Source organism: Aquarana catesbeiana, linkage group LG05, assembly GCF_042186555.1.
Source record: "Aquarana catesbeiana isolate 2022-GZ linkage group LG05, ASM4218655v1, whole genome shotgun sequence".
Classification (NCBI taxonomy): Eukaryota; Metazoa; Chordata; class Amphibia; order Anura; family Ranidae; genus Aquarana; species Aquarana catesbeiana.
In genome coordinates this window covers 145,549,704-145,576,341 of record NC_133328.1, presented here as the reverse complement: position 1 = coordinate 145,576,341, position 26,638 = coordinate 145,549,704, and the positions used below count along the sequence as shown (strand labels likewise).

Here is a 26,638-nt window from a genome sequence, read left to right as displayed (position 1 = left end):
CATCTCTGGCTGGAAGTCGGGGGGAAGAGCAGAGGTATAAAGAGTTTGGTAAAAGGCTTTAAACATTTGTAAGATTTCTACCTGAGAGGTCACCTTATCCCCAGTTGAAGACCGCAGGCCCGAAACCACTGTGGATGGATATTCATGCTGTGCCAACATGGCCAGGAAACGACCATTCTTGTCCCCCTGTTCAAATAGTCGCTGTCTACCTTTATGCATATCCAATCTTGTAACTTCCGTTAAATGTAAATTTAGTGAACTGCGGGCGGCATTTAATGCGTCAAAATGAGCTGCTGTAGGATCTGTACTATAGATTAATGTTTGATCCTCTACCATCTGTTGTAACCTGTAAGTTTCCCGGCCCTGCTGTTTCTTGACACTAGCGATAATAGAGATATATTGCCCTCTTGTATAGGCCTTGAAGGTGTCCCAGACCGTCTGTGGGGTCGAGGAGCCTTCATTAAGTTCCCAAAACTCAACTAGTCTGGGTGGGATAGTGTCAGCCACCTCAGGGTGGGAAATCCACTGTGCCCCCAGCCTCCACAGGGCCGCATCTCGGCGTGCAGGCGAGCGAAGCTCGATTACCAGTGGGCTATGATCGGACAACCCACTGGGTAGGTATTTAGCCCCTATTACATCCGTCAACAGGATTGAATTAGAGAAGGCTAGGTCAATCCGTGAGGCAGTCCTATGTGAGGCCGAAAAGCATGAGTATGCCCTAATAGCCGGGTGTCAAAACCCCCTTCCTGATTGGCCGGGAGGAAGATCAGTGTTACAACAGCAAATATTGATTCGCTGTTGTAACACACCTTAGTTAAATGTGAAAATCAGAGGTGTTCTGTCACATTAGCAACCATGTAAGATCAGCAGGTTTGCTGCTGCTTTTAAAATTTAACATCTAAACAGTCCGTCGGATTTACAAATACTGTATTTAACCACTTCAATACCGGGCACTTAGACACCCTCCTGCCCAGACCAATTTTCAGCTTTCAGTGCTGTCGCAGTTTGAATGACAATTGCGCAGTCATGCTACACTGTACCCTAACTAAATTTTTATCATTTTGTTCCCACAAATAGAGCTTTCTTTTGGTGGTATTTGATCACCTCTGTGGTTTTTATTTTTTGCTAAACAAATAAAAAAAGACCGAAAATTTTGAAAAAAATAAAAGTTTTGCTTTTGTTTCTGTTAAAAATATTTGAAAATAAGTAAGTTTTCTCTTTCACTGATGGGCACTGATAAGGCGGCACTGACAGGCACTGATACGGCGGCACCGATGAGGTGGCGCCAATGAGGGGGCACTGAAGATGGGCACTGATATGCAGAACTGATGGGCACTGGTAGGTGGCACTGATGGGTGGCACTGATATGCAGCACTGATGGGAATTGATAGGCGGCACTGATGGGCACTCATGGGTGGCACTGGGTGGCACTGGTTGGCACTGAAAGGTGGCACTGCTGGGCACTGATAGGGTGGCACTGATAGGCGGCACTGCTGGGCACTGATATGTGGCACTGATGGGCACTGATACGCAACACTGATATGCGGCATTGATAGGCATCCCTGGTGGCACTGGCAGTGGTAGGCATTGGAGTGGGCACTGATTGGCAGCTGCCTGGGCACAGATTGGCAGCTGCCTGGTGGTCCATGTGGTGGCCAGCCTGGTGGTCCTGGGTAGGATCCGAGGGGGGCTGTGCTGATAAACAATCAGCACAGACCCCCCCCCCTGTCAGGAGAGCAGCCGATCGGCTCTCCTCTACTCATGTCTGTCAGACACGAGTGAGGAAAAGCCGATCACCAGCTCTTCCTATTTACATCGTGATCAGCCGTGATTGGACACGGCTGATCACGTGGTAAAGAGTCTCCGTCAGAGACTCTTTACCTAGATCGGTGTTGCGGGGTGTCAGACTGACACCCCGCAATGACGACTGCCACGATGCACGCCCCTGGGGGTGCGCAGCGGCTCGATATCCTGATTACGTCATATGACGTCCGGTCAGGAATATCAAACCACTTTGCTGCCGTCATTTAGTAATAGGGCGGGCGGCAAGTGGTTAAGCATATAAGCTCCGTTTTGTGTTGAAAATAACTGTGAAATCTAAAACTCTGGTGGGTGTAACAAGATTTGTCTTGTCTTTTTTTTTTGCTCATCCGAAAAATGATCCGATCCGTGACTCTGATCTGAGGAATGATCCGAATCATCCGTGAGTTTTAGTGATCCATTGCACCCCTAGTATATACAGCGTATACACAATTGTGCTAGAGGGAGAGCAGGGGCTAGGGCCAGGTACACCTAAATTATCTTTAGGGTGAAGGTCCACTTGACTAGAAATTCTATTTTAAGGGAACAAACCCTTTAACACGTTTATCTGAGGATACACCTAGGTTTACTTATTTGAGGACTCTGGGCATGTGTCACCCCCAAAAACCTTTATGGAGGTACACAGATGGTACTGTATGTAATACGCCCAGTTCTTCAGCCTCAGAAACTCTCTCCCTCGCACTTGCAGCACTTCCCAGCTTTCAAAATGACAGTTGAGAGTTACAATTTAAATACTTCTGTAGAAGTTGCAACTGTCAATAAATGGATCATCCGACACACACAAAAAAAGATACAAAGAGAGTCTTTAGAAATAAAGAGATACAAAGTAACATTTTTACTTTTGCATTTATTTGGTTCCATTCATCTACTTGTCACAGCGATGAGTTTAGATCTGCATATGATGTCAGTTCAAGCAAAACTAAGAAAACTGCAAACAGGCAGACTGTTTATCGTAGAAGAGAAAACAGAATGTTTATTTGGCTATAAAATACACCTACCTGCCTGTTCTCAATCCTCTGGAATGTACACTGAGCTGCACAGTTTAGTTTACATTCCCAGAAAGTATGTATGTGTTGAGGCGACTGCATTCCTGCGCATGTGTGTAAAAAATACCTGTCTATACTGTTTATAATCCAGTAATACATTGTCTCACTCTGCTCTGCACATGCTCACTTGCTCTCCATTTTTAGGCACTGCTGAGTGTGTACAGGACAATCTGCTGACAGCCTTAAAGCGGAATTAAACCCTCCTATCCTTTACAGCCAAGGAAGCTGCCTTTGTTTGATCTGTAAATGCCATGGGCAGTAGTGTATTTGTGTATTTAGGTTTTGAGCTGCCCTAGGCCTGATTAAACTCGTGCACCCCTCAATTTAAATAAGACCCACCCCTTCCTGCCAAAGCCACACCCCTTGCTGTTTAAGACCCACCCTGAAATTTTTGAGTGGGGACACTAGTTCTGAGGGCCTGGGGGGAGGGGGGAGCAATGGATTCCCTCAATTTACATAGATTTCCTCTCACTTCCTGTTTGGCTATGGGGCATGAAGTGAAGGGAAATCTCTGCAATGGGACAGGGATGGTAAAAAATAAACTGACAGGGGCTATAACCCTCCCTTATTCTATCCAAAATAAAAAAAAAAAAGTGTTGCCTATAGTTCTACTTTAAGCACAAATTTCTGATAATTTTATGGAGAGGACTAAGAAGATATAACCATGCCAACGGTGCAGCAGAAACCATATAGCACAGTGAGGAAGGTTTGTGGTCCAGGATGATAGGACAGTCAAAATTAGAAGTTGCGCCCCCCCCCACAGTTGCCAGCCAGCTGCATACCAGAAGCAGTGCGGCCGCTTTATGGAGGCTCTAGACTAAATTGCCTCTCAGCCCAGTCCGCCCCATAAGACTGGCGCTACACTAACAGTGTAGCGCAAGCCGGCGGGACTCTTTCCATGCTGCCCCCCTGCAAAGTGCTGCCCTAGGCCTGGGCCTTGTCGGTCTAGGCCAGGATACAGCATTAGCCATGGTGCTGCACACAGTTATGACACCAGTCATTTGATGGGTTGAAAATCAGAGCCACTAGAATCTGATCTGCTGACAGCATAAATATTTGCTGCTGCTCAGGGCCTCTGGGCTTCAGCAAAATGGCAGCCGCCAGCAATAAGAGACAAGAGCAATGCTGGAGGCAATTTACAGCACACACTAATTTTGATAACATACTTATTCATGTGGAATGTATGTTCCTTGTTAAAGAACATGATTTTTTATCAAGTTGTTCTGGGTCAAATTCTGCTTTAAAGGTACTTACTGTACAATTACTTATATAGCAACCTGACAACCAAATAAAGCTAACATACAATCTGATTGTACAGTCTTGTTTAGATCTACCAACAACTAAAACCGGTGCTCTGCCAGATTAGCGAACCCGTCAGATAATGTAACCAGGTTTTCAAATCTTACAGAACTCCTGCAGTCAGAAGGAGGCAGCGGACATCTTACTTACACCCACCTACGTCTTGAATTTCAGAGTAATTTTAGTAATAAAGTGAGTGTATATAAATAAATATAATATATTAACATCTGTGATGCTGTTTGGATGTTTAATTTTCAAAGGCTAAAGGTTTAGCGCTGAGCAGTGCGGGATGTACCAACATGGCCTCTGCCACCTTCCTACTGCTGGCGTCCAGCTTCTTTCAAATGTTACATCAAAACAGCATTACAGATGTCAACATACTATATTTATATACGCTCACTTTATTGCTAAAATGACTCTGAAATTCAAGATGTAGCTGGGTGTAGTAAGATGTCCGCTGACGCTTTCTGACTGCAGGTGTTCCATCAGATTAGCAAACCCGGAAGCAGTGGAAGCGCACGCGCAGCTGACGCAACATCACTTTCCGTTACATTATCTGATGGGTACATGGGTTGAAAGTCACCCGGTTCAGCAGGGACCAGTTGAATTTCGATTCATATGTGCTCGCTGTGGTTGAACATAAGTTGATCTATTAAACAACTTTTATTCAACCGCCCTGCTGGTATTTTTTCTCTTGGTTGGCACAACAGGCTATAGACTGCAGCACTGATCTGTGTATTGTGGTGGTGGGGAAGGAATAGCACAGCGGGGAGGATTCCCCCATCTGTATGGGGTGTGTGGATGGTGGGAAAAAATCTTTTTTTTTTCTGCCAGTAAATACCTTATACAGCCCACTTCCTCTTTCTCGTCTGGTCAATAGCCTAGGGTCCTAGGCTTATAACATCATTCACAACTCTCTCAGTCACTCTGGTGAAAGTTTCCCAGGAAGGTGGGGGGGTGGGGGGGGTGAGTCACAAGAGGGCCAATGCAAAGCTGGAGGCGTGCCTCTATGTAAATCCAGGAAGTGAACAGGCAGCAGCTTCAGCTGCCCACAGTTAAAATGGCTGCAGACAGACTTAGTGGAGGGAGATTTGTGCAGCACATTTGGCATGTACAGAATAACAGGATATATAAAATAATATTCAAAGTGGTTGGAGGGAAGCTTCAGAATGGCAAAGATGTTTTTATTACAAATTATGTGAGCAGACTGCAGTTCCTCTGGAAAGCGGATTTCCCACTTTTAACAATTTTTTTCTTTTAGGATGAATATGTTTTGTTTCCAACAATTATTTATAGCGCTCACTTTTCAGTTGCAGAATTGGCACCCGATTGCCGATTTCATAGAGGAGCATATCTTTTATTCCTCTTTGCTGGCAGTTTGCATAGTGCTTGTGGGCATGTGAAGCCCACAAGCACTATCTTCCGGGCTCTGGTGCAGCTGAGCGACCAGCATGCACCGCCAGTTCTCACACATGCGCCGTACACTTCTGACGTTGCCATCACAACGTGCGTCGTTGTCGGAAGTGCCGCCCCCCCTTGTGATGTCAACGAAGCCCTCGCCGCTGCCCACTGACTCCTGGGAAATAATGTCAAGCATCTCCCAGGAGCACGGGCGCCGAGGGAAGTGACATCAGGCGCCAGGAAGAGGCAGATTACGAGGGACCCCCTAGCAACAGTCATGAAAAGGCGAGTAAAAAAAAAAAATAAATAAAAATGTCCAAATGTTATTGTTTTTAATGCAGCTGAATAACGCAAAAATAATTTTAGGAGTGGAACTGCACTTTAAGAAATTGAAGCAGCGGCATATTGGGATGCACATTGATTGGATAGTTTAGGTTGAGATTGCATGGTGTATGTGCGGCTTTCCAATGCAGGCTGATGAAAGGGGCTCCAGTCTGATCGGATTTCTCTGATTATCTCCACGTAGAGATTTCCTATCTATTTATGAATTGAATGCTGGGACTCGTATGCTCATCATTGCAGGGCCAGGCCTGGGAAGGTGATCATGTCAGGGTTGTAGAAGGGACACTCCTCTCCGTTGCTCTGCTGCCCATGTTGCCCGCAGTGCTCCCTCTATTGTCCCCGCTGTCCTCCTGCTCTGTTATGGCACTTGCACTCCTCTACCCCGCCGTGACGTCACCGCACAGCCCCCGCCCCCTCTCTCTTACAGTACGCGCTTGGCTCTGCCCAGCTAGGCGGTGACGTCAGGCGCAGGACCGCACGCCATTGGTGGCTCGGCGTTCCCGGGCCCCCCGTGTGTAAGTGCGGAGAGCGGAAGCGGCGCTGTGTATTGTCTGCGGGAGGAAGAGGAGGGGGAACCGGGGGGTCAGCTCCGCACACCGAGGCTCTACACAGGCGGCCTGCGTCATTCATGCGACCCCTCCACATGACGAGCCCCCGCCAGCCGCACTCCGCCGGCCTGCCCTAGCACGGCATCTTTTATCCTTATTTATTAGACCGTCCTACGGAGCGGCGGCGGCCGAGCACACCGCGGAGAGGAGAAAGGAAGGCCCCGGCGTCCTCTCATCTCCAATACAAGCTTGTCTTCTCTCTCCTTCATTAATATCCGCCTTCACTGCAATTGTCTGCCGGGAGGAAGATGTCCAAATCCAGCGGAGGAGGCGGCGGTGGAGGAGGAGGAGGAGGAGGCGGCGGAGGGGGAAGCGGAGGACTAACCTGGGTGGTAAGTGTTGCAGGCCTGGGCTCCTGGGGATGGGGGATGCCCGCTGGTGGAGGGGGTGCCAGGGCTCCATCTTGTGGTGGGAAGAGGGAATGCATCATCAGATGTCTGCATGGGGTATTCCTCATCACCAGCCTAGAACAATAGGGGGATCTCCTCCATTCTGCTGTTTGTGTCTGGGGTCAGGGGGCTGGAGGCCTGTGTAGTATTATAGTGATTGTTAAAGCTTTGGGGCATTATATATATCTACTGTGTGCAACGATCTTACACAGAGTGGTCCCTTACCTCCTGTACCGGAGTCCCCTCGCCTGTGCTCTCTTCTCCTCTTCGCTGCGGGTGCATCCTCAGTAAATTGTATGCTGAGCGGGTGCACGCCTGATCTGGGCTGTGTGCATCCTCAGACACACACAGTGCTGTAAGCTCCCTCCTCACAGCAGTAAGAGCCAATGGCTGCTTTTGTCTGCTCTGAGAGAAGGAGAGTGGGGCTGTAGTTGGGGACAGCATTGGATTGTGAGAGGACTAGGTGTTTACGGATTGGGGGGGAGAACGAAGTAGCTGGGAGTTTTTTTTTTTTTTTTTACCTTAAAGAGGAGCTTCAGGCTCCCCCCCCCCCCCCCCAAAAAAAAAATTTAAGTCAGCAGCTATAAATACCGTAGCTCCTGACTTTTAATATTGGGGCGCTAACCTGTCCAGGAATCAATTTTTTTCAGTCAGGTGCTGGTCCCTCCATCTTGACTAAAGACCCCTTTCACACTGGGGCGCTTTGCAAGCTCTATAACGCTCAAAATAGCGCCTGCAAAGCGCCCTGAAAGAGCCGCTGCTGTCTCTCCGGGGCTTTCACACTGGGGCGGTGCGCTGGCAGGACGCTAAAAAAAAGTCCTGCTAGCAGCATCTTTTGGAGCGGTAAACCGCTTCTGCCTATTGAAATCAATGGGGCAGCGCGGCTCTACTGCCGGCATAGCACTGCTGCAGCATCGCTTTGCAGTGGTTTTAACCCTTTCTCGGCTGCTAGTGGGGGGAGGGGGTAAAAGCGCCCTGCTAGTGGCCGAATAGTGCTGCGAAATTGACGGTAAAGCGCAGCTACCGCCGTCGCACCCACCGCTTCAGTGTGAAAAGGGCCTAAGGGAAAGTGAAGCCTTGCAGCTTCACAGCTGGTTTCTACTGCGCTTTTCCAATGGGGTGTGGGGGGGGGGGGGGGGGTGAACTTTCAACTCAGTTTGCAGTGGCAAATTGAGCCAGAAGTGGGAGCAGGTACCTGTCAAGACCAGGTAACCGTCCCCCCAAAGGGTGACAACAGGAAGTGAGAGGGAATCTACCCCTAGGTAAGGAAAATTAACTCCTACAAGAGTTATCATGGGAAAAGGTGTCTCCGCTTCCACAACAACCTAAAACTTTTCAAAATCTATTTGTCATTAGGACAGAAAGTGAGGTGAAATCTTCTGAACAGGGGCACAGACAGCACAACAAATGTTACTGGGGTGATAACCCTTCCCTATGCTATTAAAAAAACGTAAACATTTTTTGGCTGGCGCTACACGTAAAAAATGTACCTGTTCCGACTTACAAACACACCTACAGACCCTATCTTGTTTATAACCCAGGGACCGCCTGTACTTACCTCCTCTGTGCAGGTGGGATCCTCTTCTGGAGTCCCTTTTTGCTGCTCCTGGCTCCTCCCTTCTATCAAGTGCTCTCTCAGCCAGCAGCTCTCTACAGGGGCACCCAAGCTGAGTCGGAGCTCCGTGTATCCATTCAGACACGGAGCCCAACCTGGCCCTGCCCCCTCTCTCCCCTGATTGACTTTAACAGCCGCTGGAGTCAATGGCACCTCTGCTGTGTGTTAGCCGATCAGGAGGAGTGTCTCGGATGGCTTAGACATCCGTGGACATCGCTGGAGAGAGATGGAGGTTCTGGGGAGGCTGCTACACATAGGTTTTTTTTTTTTTTTTTTTTGTTTTTATCTTAATGCATAGAATGCATTAAGATTAAAAAAAAAAACCCTGCTTTTACAGCTCCTTTAAATGCTCAGCTCTGTGATCTAAAATATTGTAAAAGTGTTTTGCCCAGCCTCTCTGAGAACTCATGCTCCTCTATGACGGTGGTGGTCAGCTTTCTTGACATGTGGGGCCTTAAGTGCTGCCCTCAACATCAAAGGGCCACCCATAAAACTGAGTATTCAGTGTCTGAGACAGAAGACACACAACAGGGTATAGTCAAAGACTGCGGGCATAATGCGAGAGATGGTCAGACACTAGATATAATACAAGAGATGGTCAAAGACTCTAGATACAATGCAGGCGATGGTCAGCGGCTGCGGGCGCGATGCAGGCGATGGTCAGCGGCTGCGGGCGCGATGCAGGCGATGGTCAGCGGCTGCGGGCGCGATGCAGGCGATGGTCAGCGGCTGCGGGCGCGATGCAGGCGATGGTCAGCGGCTGCGGGCGCGATGCAGGCGATGGTCAGAGGCTGCGGGCGCGATGCAGGCGATGGTCAGAGGCTGCGGGCGCGATGGTCAGAGGCTGCGGGCGCGATAGAAGAGATGGTCAGAGGCTGCGGGCGCGATAGAAGAGATGTTCGGAGATTGCAGATCTGGTGCAAGGGATGGTCAGATACTGTAAACATGCTGTAGTAGTTGTTGGAGACTGAGGACATGCTTCAGGAGACAGTCATAGACTGGAGACATATTACATGAGACCACTAGAAATCACTGCTCGAGCAGGGGATTAGGGAAACACACATTAGTGGTCGCAAGGCACCAAGGCTCTATGGAATTGCCCCCTGATGACACTGACCCGTGGTTCAGCACCAGTCCTCTTCCAGGTTCATCGATGCTATTTCACTTCCTATGAGCCCAGACTGTCATGACACAGTCCCTGGAAGTAGGGGGGTCAATTTAATTCCGACCTGGGCCCACAGAACTAGCACACACGAGTGCTTGTGCACCATTACGTGAGCACCATTCTGTGCAGGACCATCAACACTAGAGGTGAAGAGGTAGGAGCCAGGACCTCTCATAGAGGGGTTTTCGCTATGTATAAAGTGGTTCCGCAAGCTGGGTTGGGGTATAGGGGGAAGTCTGGGGTTGGGCTGTAAGCTTGCCATAGGTATCAGTAGATGTCTGTTGGATCTTAAAGATGGGCCTGTCCACTGAATGATCACCAAGTCCCCAGCATACAGTGTGCTTTGCGGTGTGCTGCAAAAAATGTAGAAAGCGCTACGTTTTCATTGAGATAAATTTCCGCCTGTGTATTTTGAATGGAATGCCTAACAGTGCATGAAAATGCGTGCACAGCAGTGTGGTACAGTGTGAAGGGGCCCTAATAGCCCAGGGTACTGACCATCACAAAACCTGCAGAAACACACACTTGTCATGCAGAATGCACTTAAAGCAGACCTTCAGTAATTTTTTCATCTTTCCATCTATTAAATCTTCTCCCCTTGTTTTAACTTTGAAGAGTAAAACATTTTTTTTTTCTGCCAGTAAATACCTTATACAGCCCACTTCCTCTTTCTTGCCTGGTCAGTAGCCTAGGCTAATGACATATACAGCTCTCTCTCTCTTATGCTTGTGAGAGTTTACCAGCAAGGGAGGGGTGGGATCAGGAGAGTGGTGGAGGAGGAGGGATGAGTCATAGGAGAGCCAAGGAGAGCTGCAGAGGGGGCTGGATGAGGGTGGAGATAATCTGGAGACTGTAGAGATCATTTTGTATTAGGGAGAGGAGAAATGTACAGGCAAGCAGTGGTGTGAGTGTGTCTGTCTATGTGCGCACCTCTGTGTAAATCCAGGAAGTGAACAGGCAGCAGCTTCAGCTGCCCACAGTTAAAATGACTGCAGCCAGACTTAGTGGAAGGAGATTTCTGCAGCATATTTGGCAAGTAGGAAAACACAGTACAGTGAGTCCCTTGCATACGAACATGTACAATCCTGTAAAGCTGGGTTCACACTTTTTTTTTTTTCCCATTCAACCCAGCGGGCTAAACGAAAAAAACCTGACAGATTGCCATACCAACACAAGCAATGTTGGTGCAGCAATCTCCAGTCCTGTGCATTTGTGTTCTGACAGCCCCCCCTCCACCAGAACACCCTGATCAGTGCTCGCAGCCTTTGTAGGCCCTGATCTTTTCTGGACTTACGAACAAGTTGAATTTACGAAAACAAGCTCCCAAAATGGAACTCGTTCGTAAGTAGGGAATTTAGTGTATATATATAAAATAATATGCAAAGTGGTTGGAAGGAAGCTTAAGGCGCCTTTCACACGGACGACTATTCTGCCGCAGTTAAAAGCATGTTTTTTTTCTGTGAAATTCAAGACACCAGGCACTGCGATCAGCTGCATTTGTACAGTGTGAATAGCTGTGGCTGCGTTTAGCTGCAGTTTGCCATTTCCATAGCAACCCAACAGGGTACCGACTCATATTGAACGGGGATCCGACTTGGATCCTCGCCAATGCCAGGCACTGTGTTTGGTATGAATCTTGAGAGGGAACTGCATGCCAAATTTTAAACAAAAAACCGGCATGGGTTCCCCTCCAAGAGCATACCAGGCCCTTCAGTCTGGTATGGATTCCAAGGGGCACCCCCTATGCAGAAAAAAACAGCGTGGGGTTCCCTCCCATACCAGACCCTTATTTGAGCACGCAGGTCGGTCAGGAAAGGGGGTGGGGAAGAGCGAGTGCTCCCCCCCCCCTCCTGAACAGTACCAGCCAGGCCGCATGCCCTCAACATGGGGGGGTTGGTGCTTTGGGGCAAGGGGGGTCCCCCACCCCAAAGCGCATTGTCCCCATGTTGATGAGGACAAGGGGCTCTTCCCGACAACCCTGGCCGTTGGTTGTCGGAGTCTGCGGGCGGGGGGCTTATCGGAATCCCGGAGCCCCCTTTAATAAGGGGGCTCCCAGATCCCGGCCCCCCCACCCTATGTGAATGAGTATGGGGTACATGGTACCCCTACCCATTCACCTGGGGAAAAAAGTGTCAATAAAAAAAAACACACTACACAGGTTTTAAAAGTAATTTATTAGGCAGCTCCGGGGATCTTCTTCCGACTTCGGGGGTCTCTCAGGCCTCTTCTCCCTCTCTCTGGTGTCGTGTCCGTGCTCTCTGGTTCCTCTCCGGTGCCTTCTTCCTTCTGCCAGGCTCCTCCGCTATCTTCTGCTCTTTTGCCGCTCTTTTGCTAGCGGACGAGCCCGGTCTTTTGAGACGTCTTCTTCCCTCTTCTCTTCCAGAGATCTTAACACAACGCTCCCTCTCGCTGTAATGCCGTGAGCGAGGTCCGCAAGCATGGGGCGTGGCCACCGGGTGATGTCACCTGGTGACCCTGCCCTCTTATGTCGTCACAGTCCCGGGGCATGATGGAACTGTGACGACATAAGGAGGCGGGGTCACCAGGTGACATCACCTGGTGGCCACGCCCCATGCCTATACAATTGGTTGCGGACCTCGCTCACGGCATTACAGTGAGAGGGAGCATCGTGTCCAAGGGAAAAAGACTTCTCAAAAGACCGGGCTCCTCCGCTAGCAAAAGAGCAGAAGATAGCGGAGGAGCCCGGCAGAAAGAAGAAGGCACCGGAGAAGAACCAGAGAGCGCAGAGACGACACCGGAGAGAGGGAGAAGAGGCCTGAGAGACAGAAGACCCCCGGGCTGCAAAATAAATTACTTTTAAAACCTGTGTAGTGTGTTTTTTTTTTTTTTTTGTTTTTATTGACACTTTTTTTTTCCCTAGGTGAATGGGTAGGGGTACCATGTACCCCATACTCAATAAAATAAGGCGGGGGGCCCCCTTATTAAAGGGGCCTCCCGGATTCCGATAAGCCCCCCGCCCGCAGACCCCGACAACCAACGGCCAGGGTTGTCGGGAAGAGGCCCTTGTCCTCATCAACATGGGGACAAGGTGCTTTGGGGTGGGGGGGCCTGCAGGGTGCCCCCCCTTGCCCCAAAGCACCAACCCCCCCTACCATGTTGAGGGCATGTGGCCTGGTACGGTTCGGGGGGGGAGGGCGCTTGCTCGTTCCCACCCCCTTTCCTGACTGACCGGGCTGCGTGCTCGGATAAGGGTCTGGTATGGATTTGGGGGGGACCCCCACGCCATTTTTTCGGCGTAGGGTGCCCCTTGGAATCCATACCAGACCGAAGGGCCTGGTAAGCTCTTGGAGGGGAACCCATGCCGGTTTTTTATTTAAAATTTGGCGTGGAGTTCCCCCTCAAGATTTATACCAAACACAGTGCCTGTCATTGGCGGGGATCCAAGTCTGATCCCCGTGCTTGTCGCTCATTGGGAAAGGAAAAAACATTTTTCCTTTCCCGATGAGCGAGCCAGCTCGGCGCTGCTACCCGCAGCTGACACAGTGCACTGCGGTTATGTGCGGATAGTGGCGCTAAATCGCTTCTGGACGCAGTCATTTCTATTTTTTTCTATCCGCACAAAACTGCAGGTAATCAAAACGCAGCTAAACACCGTGTGTGAATGGGGCCATAGGAAAGCATTGTGTGCCTTTAGCTGCGGTAAAAAACGCAGCTAAAAGCACAATTCTATCCGTCCGTGTGAAAGGGGCCTAAGAACGGCAAAGATGGTTTTTATTACGAATTACGTGAGCAGACTGCAGTTCCTCTTTTAAGCAACCATACCACTGCTTTTAAAGCTGAACTCCAAGGAAAAAAAAATCATCCCTTACAGTGAGGCTCCTCCGAAGTGCAAATGTTAAATGCTTGTAAGTAGGGTACCAGTAGAATGGACTGTCCCGGTGCCTCCATGGCAGCATACTGAACACACATGTATGCTGCCATAGATAGGCACCAGGGAAAGAAAATTACGGTACGTATGATAACATTTTCTGGTTTCTTACCTTGCTCCCACAGTCTTCTTCCATATTCTAAACCAGCCCCCACAGCCTCTTCTCTAGGTCACTCCACCATTTGTAGGCTTTCTGAAATCCTCCTGTACGATGAGGGGTCAATAGCCCTGCATTGTACATGAAGATTCCGAGGGAACACCCACAGACTGGAGCACCGGGAAGAGGATAAGAACGCCGGTGTTTTAAAAAAATCCCCGACTTATGAAAATCCTCGACCTCATCACTTCCGGTGGGGCTACGTCAGTAAACAGCTGTTCGCGCGGCTTTACCGGGGAAGTGAGGTAAGGGAGGATTTTTCTATTCCCTAGAGATCAGCTTTTATTTTAACAAAAAACATACAGAACATTTATAGAGTACTGCAGTGTGCTTCTTTGAAACTCCGAGACAATTAAAGCCACGTTCATTCTGAAGTATGTGACAATGTGCGTCCCAGGTCTGTTGGAGGCGCTTGGCTGAGCGGTTACATGTGAACAGCAGCAGCTCTGGACATTGACCGCCTCTGCTGACAGCTGCTGTTGGTCACACAGTGCGTTCATGTACCATTTACAACTGCTGGCAAGAATCTGATTCACGCTGGCAGTCTCTGCTATTCGTCCTTGTGAATGTAGCCTTACTTTTGGCTTTAATAAAATCTTTCAAACTGTAGTGAGTACAAGGATTTGCTAGTGCCTGAAATTACTGATGTTTTTAAGGACCCATTTTATGCCAAAAACTTTTGGATGAAGCAGGGGATGGTTAGTAAATCTGAGATTTTTATTGCCTTCCGTGCCACTCTTTGGGAGCTTTCCACCTTACTTCTGTCAGAATAGAAAGTGTAGGGAATTTGCTGCAACTGGGACACAGAAGCACAATTTTAATAGTCGATCCCTTGGCAGCAGTAGTTACATTTACTTAATTCCCTCCAGGGTTCTCTATAAGTGTTCCATTGTATCTCTCCTTACTAAGATGTATTTATTATCTACAATGATCGGCTCCATCTACTGGCCATAATGCAGTGTTTTCTCACTGGAAGAATGAAACTATCTTTACTACTGCCCAGCTGGTTAGTTCTCACAGAACAAATGCACATGCAGTTTTGCTGGACAAATTGCTATGCAAATGTTATTAAGTTATTTTCTGTGTCTGGGATGTCTCACAGTTGCATTTTAAGACTTGCTAAATACAACAAGAGCACAGTGTGTGGTGTGTCCATATGCTGTCAGTTGAAGGGTGCAAGCAGTCTGTTTACACCACTTAACGTATTGCAGTTTAATACTGATCATATAGCTAGTGTCTTGGGGGCTTTGAACCACCTTTTAATAACGTATGTGAAGACTTGCTACTTTGAATTTTCAAAGTTTCCATTGCCATTTGTTTACACATATAACATGTTGTGGCAAAGGCTGTGATTTCCAGCGACCACTCATTTGAATGCTTTATTAACAGATTGCAGACGTTAGGTGTACAGTGTCACAAATAAAAAAAACTTCAACAAGAGTACACTATCACCCTGTTACTCCTCCCTCCTGCTGCTGCTAAACCCGATGCTATTGCCAGCAAATTTCGGCTATCAAAATGACAGTCGGCATTAGGGCTGAAACAACTAATCGATTATGAAATTAATCGATTACTATTTTCATGATTGATTAATCGGCCAGTAACATCATGGGGTTAAAAAAAGAACTAAAACGAGCCCTTTATAGTACAAAAAGAGCAAATAATCGCTACTGTAAATATTATTTTCAGTTCTACAGTAAAAAAATGACGACCCCCCCACGTCTTAGACCTGGTTCACATCTATCTCGGTACACCAGCTGCGGGATGGGCGGGTGTGGGCGCGCGCCCTCTCTGCGCGCCCCTGCCTCTCTCTGCGCGCCCCTGCCTCTCTCTGCGCGCGCCCTCTCTCTGCGCGCCCCCTGCCGCGCGCGCCCCCTCTCTGCGCGCCCCCTGCCGCGCGCGCCCCCTCTCTGCGCGCCCCCTGCCGCGCGCGCCCCCTGCCGCGCGCGCCCTCTCTCTGCGCGCGCCCTCTCTCTGCGCGCGCCCTCTCTCTGCGCGCGCCCTCTCTCTGCGCGCGCCCTCTCTCTGCGCGCGCCCTCTCTCTGCGCGCCCCCTGCCGCGCGCGCCCTCTCTCTGCGTGCCCCCTGCCGCCCACGCCCTCTCTCTGCGCGCGCCCTCTCTCTGCGCGCGCCCTCTCTCTGCGCGCGCCCTCTCTCTGCGCGCGCCCTCTCTCTCTGCGCGCCCCCTGCCGCGCGCCCCCTCTCTCTGCGCGCCCCCTGCCGCGCGCCCCCTCTCTCTGCGCGCCCCCTCTCTCTGCGCGCCCCCTCCCGCGCGCCCTCTCTCTGCGCGCCCCCTGCCGCGCGCCCCCTCTCTCTGCGCGCGCCCTCTGTGTGCGCGCCCCTGCCGCGCGCCCTCTGTGTGCGCGCCCCTGCCGCGCGCCCTCTGTGTGCGCGCCCTCTCTGCGCGCGCGCCCTCTCTGCGCGCCCCTGCCGCGCGCCCCCTCTCTGCGCGCCCCCTCTCTGCGCGCCCCTGCCGCGCGCGCCCTCTCTGCGCGCCCCTGCCGCGCGCGCCCTCTCTGCGCGCCCTCTCTGCGCGCCCCTGCCGCGCGCCCCTGCCGCGCTCTCTCTGCGCGCCCCCTGCCGCGCGCCCCCTCTCTCTGCGCGCCCCCTGCCGCGCGCCCCCTCTCTCTGCGCGCCCCCTGCCGCGCGCCCCCTCTCTCTGCGCGCCCCCTGCCGCGCGCCCCCTCTCTCTGCGCGCCCCCTGCCGCGCGCCCCCTCTCTCTGCGCGCCCCCTGCCGCGCTCGCCCTCTCTCTGCGCGCCCCCTGCCGCGCTCGCCCTCTCTCTGCGCGCCCCCTGCCGCGCTCGCCCTCTCTCTGCGCGCCCCCTGCCGCGCTCGCCCTCTCTCTGCGCGCCCCCTGCCGCGCTCGCCCTCTCTCTGCGCGCCCCCTGCCGCGCTCGCCCTCTCTCTGCGCGCGCCCTCTCTGCGCGCGCCCTCTGTGTGCGCGCCCCTGCCGCGCGCCCTCTCTGTGCGCGCCCTCTGTGTGCGCGCCCCTGCCGCGCGCCCTCTGTGTGCGCGCCCCTGCCGCGCGCCCTCTGTGTGCGCGCCCCTGCCGGGCGCCCTCTGTGTGCGCGCCCCTGCCGGGCGCCCTCTGTGTGCGCGCCCCTGCCGGGCGCCCTCTGTGTGCGCGCCCCTGCCGGGCGCCCTCTGTGTGCGCGCCCCTGCCGGGCGCCCTCTGCGCGCCCCTGCAATATTTGTAGCTGCTGACTTTTTTATTTTTTTTATTTAGGCAGAACTCCACTTTAAGGAATACGCATCTAATTTCACTTTTATCTGACTGCCTGTCTTGTAAAATTGTTCTTTGAAGTAAAAAAAAAAACAAAACCTACAACTTTGTGAGAATGCTTCTCATTGTGTCCCGTTTTTTTGTCTTTCAGACATTGTTTGATAATCAGAACAATGTATCGAAAAAAGAAGAAGGTGAAAACGTCAGTAACAACAAAAATGATTCTTCAAAGAAAATGTCTGTGGAGAGAGTCTACCAGAAGAAAACGCAGCTTGAGCATATCCTCCTCCGACCTGATACATACATTGGATCGGTGGAGCCAGTCACTCAGGTATATATATATCTGAGTTTAATGTAATCTTTTGTGGTAAATCTAGAAGTGCTCGCCCCTTTTTAAAGATCTTATATAGTTTTATGCTATATGGTTCCTGCAATTTTTGTGCAATATACAAAGTATGAAATGTGTTTTAAAGCAGTCCTAAACCCAAAACCAAAAATATAAGATAACCTCAAAAACTAAAATATATGTAGAACTTTGAACATCAAACTTATAAATTTAATTATACACATCCATCAACAGTAATAAGTCCACCACTTGCTTGTGTGAACGAGAAACTCAAAATTCAACATGAGTCCTTTCAAATCCAATATAGTGAGGTAAAACAGGCATATTTTCTTACATGTGACACCCTGTGCTTCAATATTCCACCTCTCCCCACAAACTCGCCAAACAAATGTCTCTCTTGTTAGAGATCGCCATACTGCGCTCTAGTTATCAAAGCTGCAGATTGCTCAATGCCTCCTGGTTCTTGTACTCCATATCTCCCCCAGATGGGATATAGAACAAACAAGGCTCCAATGGTGTGATACCGTAAAAACCAATTCACTCTTTATTAAAGAACAAACTACTCAGAAATATACATTATTGTAATGCACATAAACTCAGCTCTTAGGATTAAACCAAAGTGAAAAGCAGTCATTCTTAGTGCACACAGAATGGGAGCCTCTGCCCGAAGTATCGGTGTCTCACCCACAACCCGATACGTCATTTCCGGTAAGCCGCTTATGTCACATCCGGTTACTGTACAATAATGCTCCAGCGCATTTCGTCCTTCCAACTTTTTCCAGGAAATAGCTGGACAGCATGGCAGCCCAATATTTATGCCCACCTCTTACCAGGTAACCCTTTCATCACCAAAGCCCTCTGCGAAAATGGTATATGAACAACGTTGCTACCCACAAATACATAAGCAAGAGGGTAAACCAAAGAAAAGAGATTGAGAAGCCAACTGCCAAACTAAATACAAACATTGATAAAACTTATACTCCATAAAAACCCAACAAAATGGTTAATCATAAAAATGTAACCCATTCATTACCGCTAATTACGTGCACATGTAGCAATCACTTTACAACCCATTATTTTATCGCCAAATAAAGGTAAAAAAAAAATAAATAAAAAAATAGAACCATACAATCAACGTTCTAGAAAGTCAAAAGGAACCAAAAAGATTTCATATACTATAGAATTAACCACCAAAACAGACAGTAGATAATTACTAATTTAACAATTTTTACCTATCTCTATATTAAATCTGTTCAGCCTTAAAGAATATCAACATATTTATCCATTTAGTTTACCTCTTTGGAGAGGTTCCTAAACCTGTTGGAACCTCTGTAGGAGGGATAAACTGTCTACCCCCTAAAACTGCAAACCTGTGGAGTCCCTATTGTAAAGTTCAAGGAGTTGCTATGCTGCCTATACCCATTTATGATTTTTTGCACATGCTCGGCTATTCGTTTTTATTAAAGTCGCATTTGTCCGCCCTACATATTGAAAGCCACAAGGGCACTAAAAGTACCTGTAATAAATAAATGTGTAGCATTACACAAAATTAAATCAGAAATTATGTGCAACTTATTAATGGTCTAGGAATAAAAAGTGCTCTGATTACTTCTATTTAATCTACAGTAACTACACCCTTTACGTTTACCATATGAAGGAAAACCTTTCCAATACAGAAAGGTCATTCTCCTACTGGGAGGGTCTAATACCTTCCTAACAATCCTGTCCCCACAATTTGGGGCTTTTTTTATAAATTCAGATCTTTAGGTGGCACCGTTCCAAGAACTTTGTCCATACACAAAATAGGCCAATGCTTGTGGAAAATGGATTCAATCTCCCTATATTGTGAATGGAAGTCAGAAATAAACTCCATTGTTGGTCTCGTGTATCCCTAACGTCATGATCTCTATCTCGTAAGCATGTCTCTCTGCAGATGGATATCATGAAGTTAGGGATACACGAGATCAACAATGGAGTTTTAAATGTTTTTTTCTCAACCTTCTTTACATCTACATCTACGGGACAGCTTGTTTTGTTGGAAATAAACAGCAGACTTAGAGCAAGATCACCAAGTGAAAATTAAAGGATGAAAGCCTAAAAAAAAGAAAATGAATGCAGCCATCACATAATTAAGAATTAATAAGCTGCAATGTAATAAATGTTTGCTTTTGGGTTTAATACTGCTTTAATTCTAAAAAAAATAATCTGACAGTTTTTATGTGTTAATGGATTGCTGCGGTGGGGTCCTTTAACGTTATATATAAGAGGTTAGCAGTTTAAATCTATATGGTGTTAGGGCTTTGGAAAGTATTTTCATCATAGTTTGAAGCACTAAATGGGAGTCTTCAATTGTAATCTCAGTAGGGTGCTCCACTCTAGGCAGTTTTTACCAATAATGTGTTGCAGTCCTAACTCTGTTACTTTGAACCACTTTCAGCCGACCATCAGTTAGTTTTTTTTTTTTTTTTTTTTTTTGCCACATCAGTTGACTTTTATCCAGAGACTATTTTCAGAGTGATGTTCATATATGTCTCTAATCCAGTCACATCATTATGGCCTTTCCAAGTTTACCCCTTTTATATTTAAAAAAAAAAAAAAAACTTTAGGTATTGTTACAGTATACAATACAGCATATATATAATTGTATCAGTGTTGTATTACTACTATGCGTATAATGTATTGATGCTTTTCTTTCTAAAGGTCCCGCCCCCCCACCCTCCTGTGACCCCCCCATCCTCCTATAACCCCCCCCCTTTAAACCCCTATAATTCCAAAGCACGTCCGGTGGACAACGTAGGGTCGTGCGTTATTCTCTCTCGGCTCTAGGCTCTAAGCTGCTCTTAGCTCAGCCTCTCCCCATTAATAGGGAGACGGATATTCTCAGCACTAGGGTAGCACTGTTGACGGGCAAGGCATTGTTTGAACCCACAGGTTCCACATTCTTGCAAACTTATTATAATTGCCAGACCTAGTGTAGAATGTTCTTTCGCTCCACACTGTGGAGTTGACGGCTCCTATCCACTCTTCCGGGGTGGGGGGGGTCCTAGATTGCCAAGACTGTGCAATTAGTTTTCTAGCTTGGAATAGACACCTTGCTACCGCTACCCCCGTGCTACTGTCTCTCAGTCCGCTTGTAACATATCCCAGCACACAGATCTTAGGGTCTAGCTCTAGATTAACTATAAACGTGGTGTTTATTTTCTTTAGGATCTCGGACCAGTACCTGACTAGTTTTGGGCACCTCCAGAACATGTGGATCAAGTCGCCTGTTCTTCTACATCTAGGGCATTCGTCATTAGTTCGGCGACCAAACATAAAGAGCTTTTTTGGTGTATAATAGGATCTGTGCAGCAGCATCAGATGGGAGGCCTTTTGTGAGGGAGAGACCGACACCTCTGGTCCCAGTTCCAGAATCCTTTTCCATTGTGTGTCTGTTATCTCCCCCACATCAGCCCACCTGTCTCTACCCCCCGAAGAGCCCGCCTGCGTATTTGTTTTCTTTATTAGCTGAGTATATATCTCTGTGGTTAACCCCTTGAAGGTCTCTGATTTGATTATTGTTTGTAGTAGTGAGATCTTGCACCATGTGGGAGGTTGCCTTCCAAACTGCTTTCCCAAAGCGTGTCTAATCTGTAGGTAACTATAGGATGCACAATTTGGCAGCCCATACTCTTGCCGCAGTTCCTCGAAAGGCTTCAGGGTGTCCCCCTCATATATCTGTATCAACCGACATATCCCATTCCTCTCCCAATGCTTATTCCTATCAACAGGTAGTAATTCCTGCAAGTTCTTGTTGTTCCAGATTGGTGAATATTCTGAGATTCCCTTATACCCCATTATTCGCTTGGCAGTCTGCCAAACCCTGGAGATCATTTTAAGTGTCGGGATCTCTCTTTGTAATGAGTCTGCCTCCAGCGCTTCAACTAGTGAACTATGTGGGCTTCCCTGTAGGATAGCCTGGGCGCTCTTGCTTCCCCCTCCATCGATGGCGCATCCCCCAAGTTGCTGTAGCTGGGCTGCCAGGAAGTAGGTAAACGGGTGGGGGACCCCCAGTCCCCCCTCCGTGACGGGGCACTGCAGTTTTTGTAGGCCTATCCTGGCCTGCCCTTTTTTCCAAATTAATTCCCTAAAAAGGGATTGGGTTTTTTGGAACCACTTCTCCCCAATCCACACTGGGGAGTTGTGGAGCAAATATAACAACTGAGGCAGCCATACCATTTTGATCAGATTGGCCCGGCCTGCCACGGAAAGGGGGAGTCTACTCCAAATATCGCATTTTTTTCTAAGTTTTAATAGGAGAGGGACCAAGTTGTCCTCAATAAACGCACCGGGATCCTTGGACAACACGACACCAAGGTACTTCATTTTCCCCGTGACTCTCAATTGGGGCAGGCTCGTTAGGATAGAATTGGCCAATGGGTCGACCGGCAGGAGCGATGATTTCTCCCAATTGATGGTCAATCCTGAGAATTTTCCGAAGTCCTTCACCAGGTGCCTTACTTCCTCCAATGAGGAGGTCGTATCCCCGAGGAAAAATAGGACATCGTCCGCAAAAAGGGCTATTCTCTCCTCCTCGCCCTTCCTGTGGAAACCCTGCAATTCAGATGATGATCTCACCGCTCCAGCCAATGGCTCCATGGCCAAGACAAACAACAAAGGGGACAAAGGGCAACCCTGTCTAGTCCCTCTTTCGAGGGGGAAGCTTTCCGAGTAGTCATTATTTATCTTGAGTCTTGCCTTTGGGTGATTTATATAGGATTTTTAACCAGCTAATAAATACGGGGCCAAATTCAAACCTCTCTAGTACCCACCAGAGGTATTCCCACTCCAGGCTATCGAAGGCCTTGGCAATGTCCAAAGACAATATGGCTCTAGACCCCGCATTCTCCGCTGGGACCTGGAGGTTCAGATACGCCCTTCTGATATTGATGCTGGTAGACCAACCGGGGATAAACCCCGATTGGTCTGGGTGTACAAGTTTTGCAATGCACTTGTTTAACCTGGACGCCAACACCCTTGCTACGATCTTGGCGTCCGAACACAACAATGATAGCGGCCTATATGAGGTGACTTCCAGTTGGTCTTTCCCCTCTTTTGGTATCACCACTATGTCAGCCTTCCGTCCCTTGTCGTCTGTTCCAGTACTTTTAAAAGCTCCGGGAGTAAAACCTCCCTGTACTTCCTGTAGATTTCCAATGGCAAGCCGTCCGGGCCAGGAGATTTCTGGCCTGACAGCTCTGCGACAGCCTTTTGCAACTCCTCCAGAGTCAGGGGAGACTCCATCTCACTCCTGTCCCCCTCCGAGAGCACAGGCAAAGCTACCCCCTCCAGAAATCTATCCATATCGCGCCGGTCCGACCCCCGGCGCGACCTATACAAGTCCTTATAAAACGTGGAAAAGGTTTCTAGGACCTCGGCGGGGTCTGAAGTAATCTCTCCAGCCGGCGTCCTAATTGAAAAAATGGCCGATGGGGATAGGTTAGACTTGGTTATAAGTGCCAACATCCGACCTACTTTCTCCCCTTCGCCATAGTAATTTTGTTTCTGGAAGAGTCTTTTATTTTCTGTTCTTCTATTAATTAACTCTCTGTACTCTTGTTGTCTACTGAGCCATACCTCCTGTTTTTCAGGGGTTGGGTCCGCCACGTATTGTGCTTCTGATTCCATGGCTTCCCTGCTGGCTCTCGCCTCCCATTCCCTTGACATTTTCTTTACTGTGACGACCTGCTGGTGAAGCAGTCCCCTAAGGAATGCTTTTAAGGTGTCCCACACTACCCCCGCAGGGGCTGTACCTGAGTTAAATGTTACAAACTCTTTTAATTTAGATGTGACTTCTTCTGGGCTGCTTATTAAGTCAAACCATAGTGGCTTTATTGTCCACCTTTTCCGATTGGGTCTGATGCTTAAATTCAGAATCAAGGTCAGAGGAGAATGATCTGAAATACTCCTCGGCTTATACTCTATATTCCCTATTAGTTGCAAAGCCTCATTGTTGCCTACTGCCATATCTATACGCGAGAGAGTAGAGTGTGATCCTGAATAGCAGGAATACTGCCGAGTTTTTGGATTATGGGATCTCCATAGGTCACACCACCCAACCTCTGCCAGGAGTTGGCCTAACCGGCCCTCCGATAGCCTTTCCGCCCGGTTCATAGGCGGAAACCGGTCCATTTTATTATTCAAAACTGCATTGAAATCTCCCACCAGTATTATCGGTACATCTAACTTGCTTTCCACAAATTCCAACAGATCTAAGATGGTCTCTGTTTTAAACGGAGGAGGAATATAAATGTTTGCTATTACTAGAGGCTTATTTTCCACAACGCAGCTCAAGAAAACATAGCGTCCCAACGCGTCAATTCTGGCTTCCCTGCAGGAAAACGAGATACTTCTCCCCACCAATATGCTCACCCCTCTTGAATACGAAGTGTAAACTGAGTGGTACTGTTCTTGAAATTTGTGGTTCCGAACATGTAGTTTAGTGTCATTAGTAAGGTGGGTTTCCTGCAGGCAAGCCAGATCAACGCCGTAGGCTTCCAATGCCGTGAAAACTGCTGCCCTTTTGGCAGGATCAGCCATGCCCCTGATGTTCCAGGAGCCTATCTTTAGCGTTTTAAAAGGCATCTAGAAAAAGAAGGCAAGGAAAATAACAAGAAAAGCCAAGAAAAAAGAAAAGGGAAAAAATGCCGAAGAAGAAAAAAAGAAAAGGCAATTCCTTAGTGCATTTGTGAATACCAAATTGGTCGTGGACGCTGTGATTGTGTTGACCAAAGAAAAGAGAGGGGAAAAAAAAAAAAAAAGAAGGAATAATAGATAAAGTGGAGAAGGGCAGGGGGCCCCCACGTCCAGGGACCCCCCCCCCCCCCCACATTTCCTAACTGCGAATGCAAACCACCTGTGCTGATATACTTTGCTTTTGCTATTGTGAACCCACCCTTCGTAGCTCTGTGTACCTTACAGTCACCCCGTTGCCTAACCCTATGACTCGCTGTAAGCCCCCCCACCCTCTCCTTTATACAACCCCCTTCTTGCCGCCCTTCTTCGTGACCCCCCCTCCTGCCTAATTAGGCTAGCCCTAGGGGCTGTGCTTGTGACCTTTTTTTCCCCCGCCCAACCACACAAAAAATACCTCCCCACACATGCGCTGAAAAAATACATTGTGACTCACTACCACACTCATCCCCCCCCCCTTCCATGACCCTCCCCCAAACCCCCAATACAACGCTTGAAACAAACAAAACTAGTGGAGTCATGTTTTTCATCCGTGCTTCCGTCTTGCATACCCCCCCCCTTCCCCCCTCCTCCGTGCCAACTGCTCATTATTGTGAGAAAGGAGAAAAAGAGAAAAAAAAAAAAAAATCGCACCTTCCTCCTTTCCTATCCAAATTTAAATAGCCTTGTTTAACCCCTAACTCTGCAGGTCCGCTTTGTTATCCTCCAGCCACCTTGTTACCCCTGCTGTTGTATCAAAAAAATGGGTGGTCCCTAAGGCAGTGACGCGTAATCGTGCAGGATACAGCAGAGCATATTCTATTTTATAAGTCCGTAGATTACGCTTAATGTCCCTGAATTCTGCTCTCCGCTTCTGGAGGTCCGGGGAGTAGTCAGGGAAGAATGAAATTCTGACTCCGTTGTACAGGATCTCCCCCAGCTCCCTAGCCCTACGCATCAATGTCACCTTGTCTCTAAAGTTAAAGAGCTTCATTATTATTGGCCTAGGATGCCCCCCTGACAGTGAGGCCCTGGTTGGCACCCTGTGGGCTCTTTCAATGGCGAAGAGGTGAGAGAAGGTTTCCGTCCCGAATATTCCCTTGAGCCATTTCTCCAAGAATTCCTCCGGGTGGGGGCCCTCACACCGCTCCGGCGGGCCTACCACCCTCACGTTGTTCCTGCGGGACCTATTTTCAATTTCCTCCATTTTAACTTTATGCAAACCCATCTGTGTTTTCAATGCCTTGAGCTCTTGCTTCAGTGGGGTTAGTTCATCCTCAGCCTGGCTAACTCTCTCCTCCAGAGCAGTAGTTCTAGCAGTAGTCCTTTGCAGTTCTTGGCTTACTCTAATTAGTTCTTCCTTTAGTCCCGTCAGCTGGTCGCACAAGTCACTTAGGGAAGCCCTACAGGAGTTGACGGCACATAGGACATCTTTTAGTGTGGGTTCCGCTTCTGCTGGTGAGTCTTGCGCAGCAGCATTGTTAATTGCTAATCCCGCAGGCTCACCCGCGGAGCTTTTACCGCTCGTTGTTTTTATTGTGTGCATTGCTGCTGGTCCTTTTCCGAGGCTCTTCCTGTCCCCTGAACCCCCCGCGTGCGATCTGTCCTGCTGCTGCTGGTTGTTTTTAGATGGTGATGAGGTGGAGGGGTGCGCAAATTTTTCCAGTTTGGCCGCTGCGGCAGCTGCTGCCTGGTTCACCTTTTCTTTTGAGGTACGGGTCATTTGGGAACTAGTATTGTCCTGCTGTTGCAGTTCCTCGCCCTTTTTTCTAGTCATGGCTATTTATGTAAGCAAGGGGGAGTATATAGAAGAGACGAGCCGCTCGTGGGATTGGTGTCTACCCCCCCCCCCCCCCCCCTCGCCCCTCTCTTCACCTTTCCCTTACTCTACCTCCTTTCCCTCAGTATTATCTCAGCCCCAGCAGTGCCCTTCTGATTTGCAGCTGTCGCTAGACTAATTGCCCGGTTTAAAATAGCCGGTATTTCGGCTCTATTGAAGTTGTGTAGTGTGGCAAAAGGTTAGTGACTTTCACATTAATGCAGCCCTCCACCAGCCATCAAAGGGGTATCTTCTCACTGGTGGACACAAATCAGTGTGTGCCAGTGTGTCAGGCTGCCCAAGCCTGCCAGGACCTGAGGGCTGTTCGTTAAGTGACAGTGTAGCCGTCTGCCTGGGCCCTCCCGTACCTCCACCCCCCCTCGTCCGTGGCAGTAGGCTAATCCTTGGAGAGAGGCAGTCCGCCTCTGAGTTAATCTGCAGGGGTTGGTACCTTGGTGCTGCCAGGGCCTGGGCAGTACAGGGACGCTTCTAGAGGCGATTCCTCACGCTGATGGCGCACGCTGTCCCCGCCGCCTCTTCCTGTTTAAGCCGTTGCCCGGGTAACCTAGCCCGAGCTCCACCTCGCCGCTCCGAGGGTTCTTATCCACGTCCTTTCCCGAGCGGCTGTACCGAAGCACCGCCGGCACACTCCGGGCTGGGCGGCGATGGAAGAGCCAGGCAGCCAGGCAGGCGCGAACACTGCGGGGGAAGGGAGGCTCACACAGCCGGGCCAGAGCACCAAGATAGTTTCGGTGAGCACGGAGGCATCGGGCTGGGGGAAACTCACTCGCCCCTCCTCTCACTCC

The 26,638-nt window shown here is 49.1% G+C and overlaps 1 protein-coding gene across 1 annotated transcript in view; it reads left to right on the top strand.

The window, feature by feature from the left end:
• Positions 1–6,386: 6,386 nt before the first annotated feature.
• Positions 6,387–26,638, top strand: part of TOP2B (DNA topoisomerase II beta) — a gene marked incomplete in the record, with an annotated part of 144,007 nt that continues 123,755 nt past the window's right edge. Inside the window, 2 exon segments of the mRNA XM_073630261.1 lie at positions 6,387–6,849; positions 17,108–17,287. Of these exon segments, the coding sequence (XP_073486362.1) occupies positions 6,766–6,849; positions 17,108–17,287 (264 nt within the window).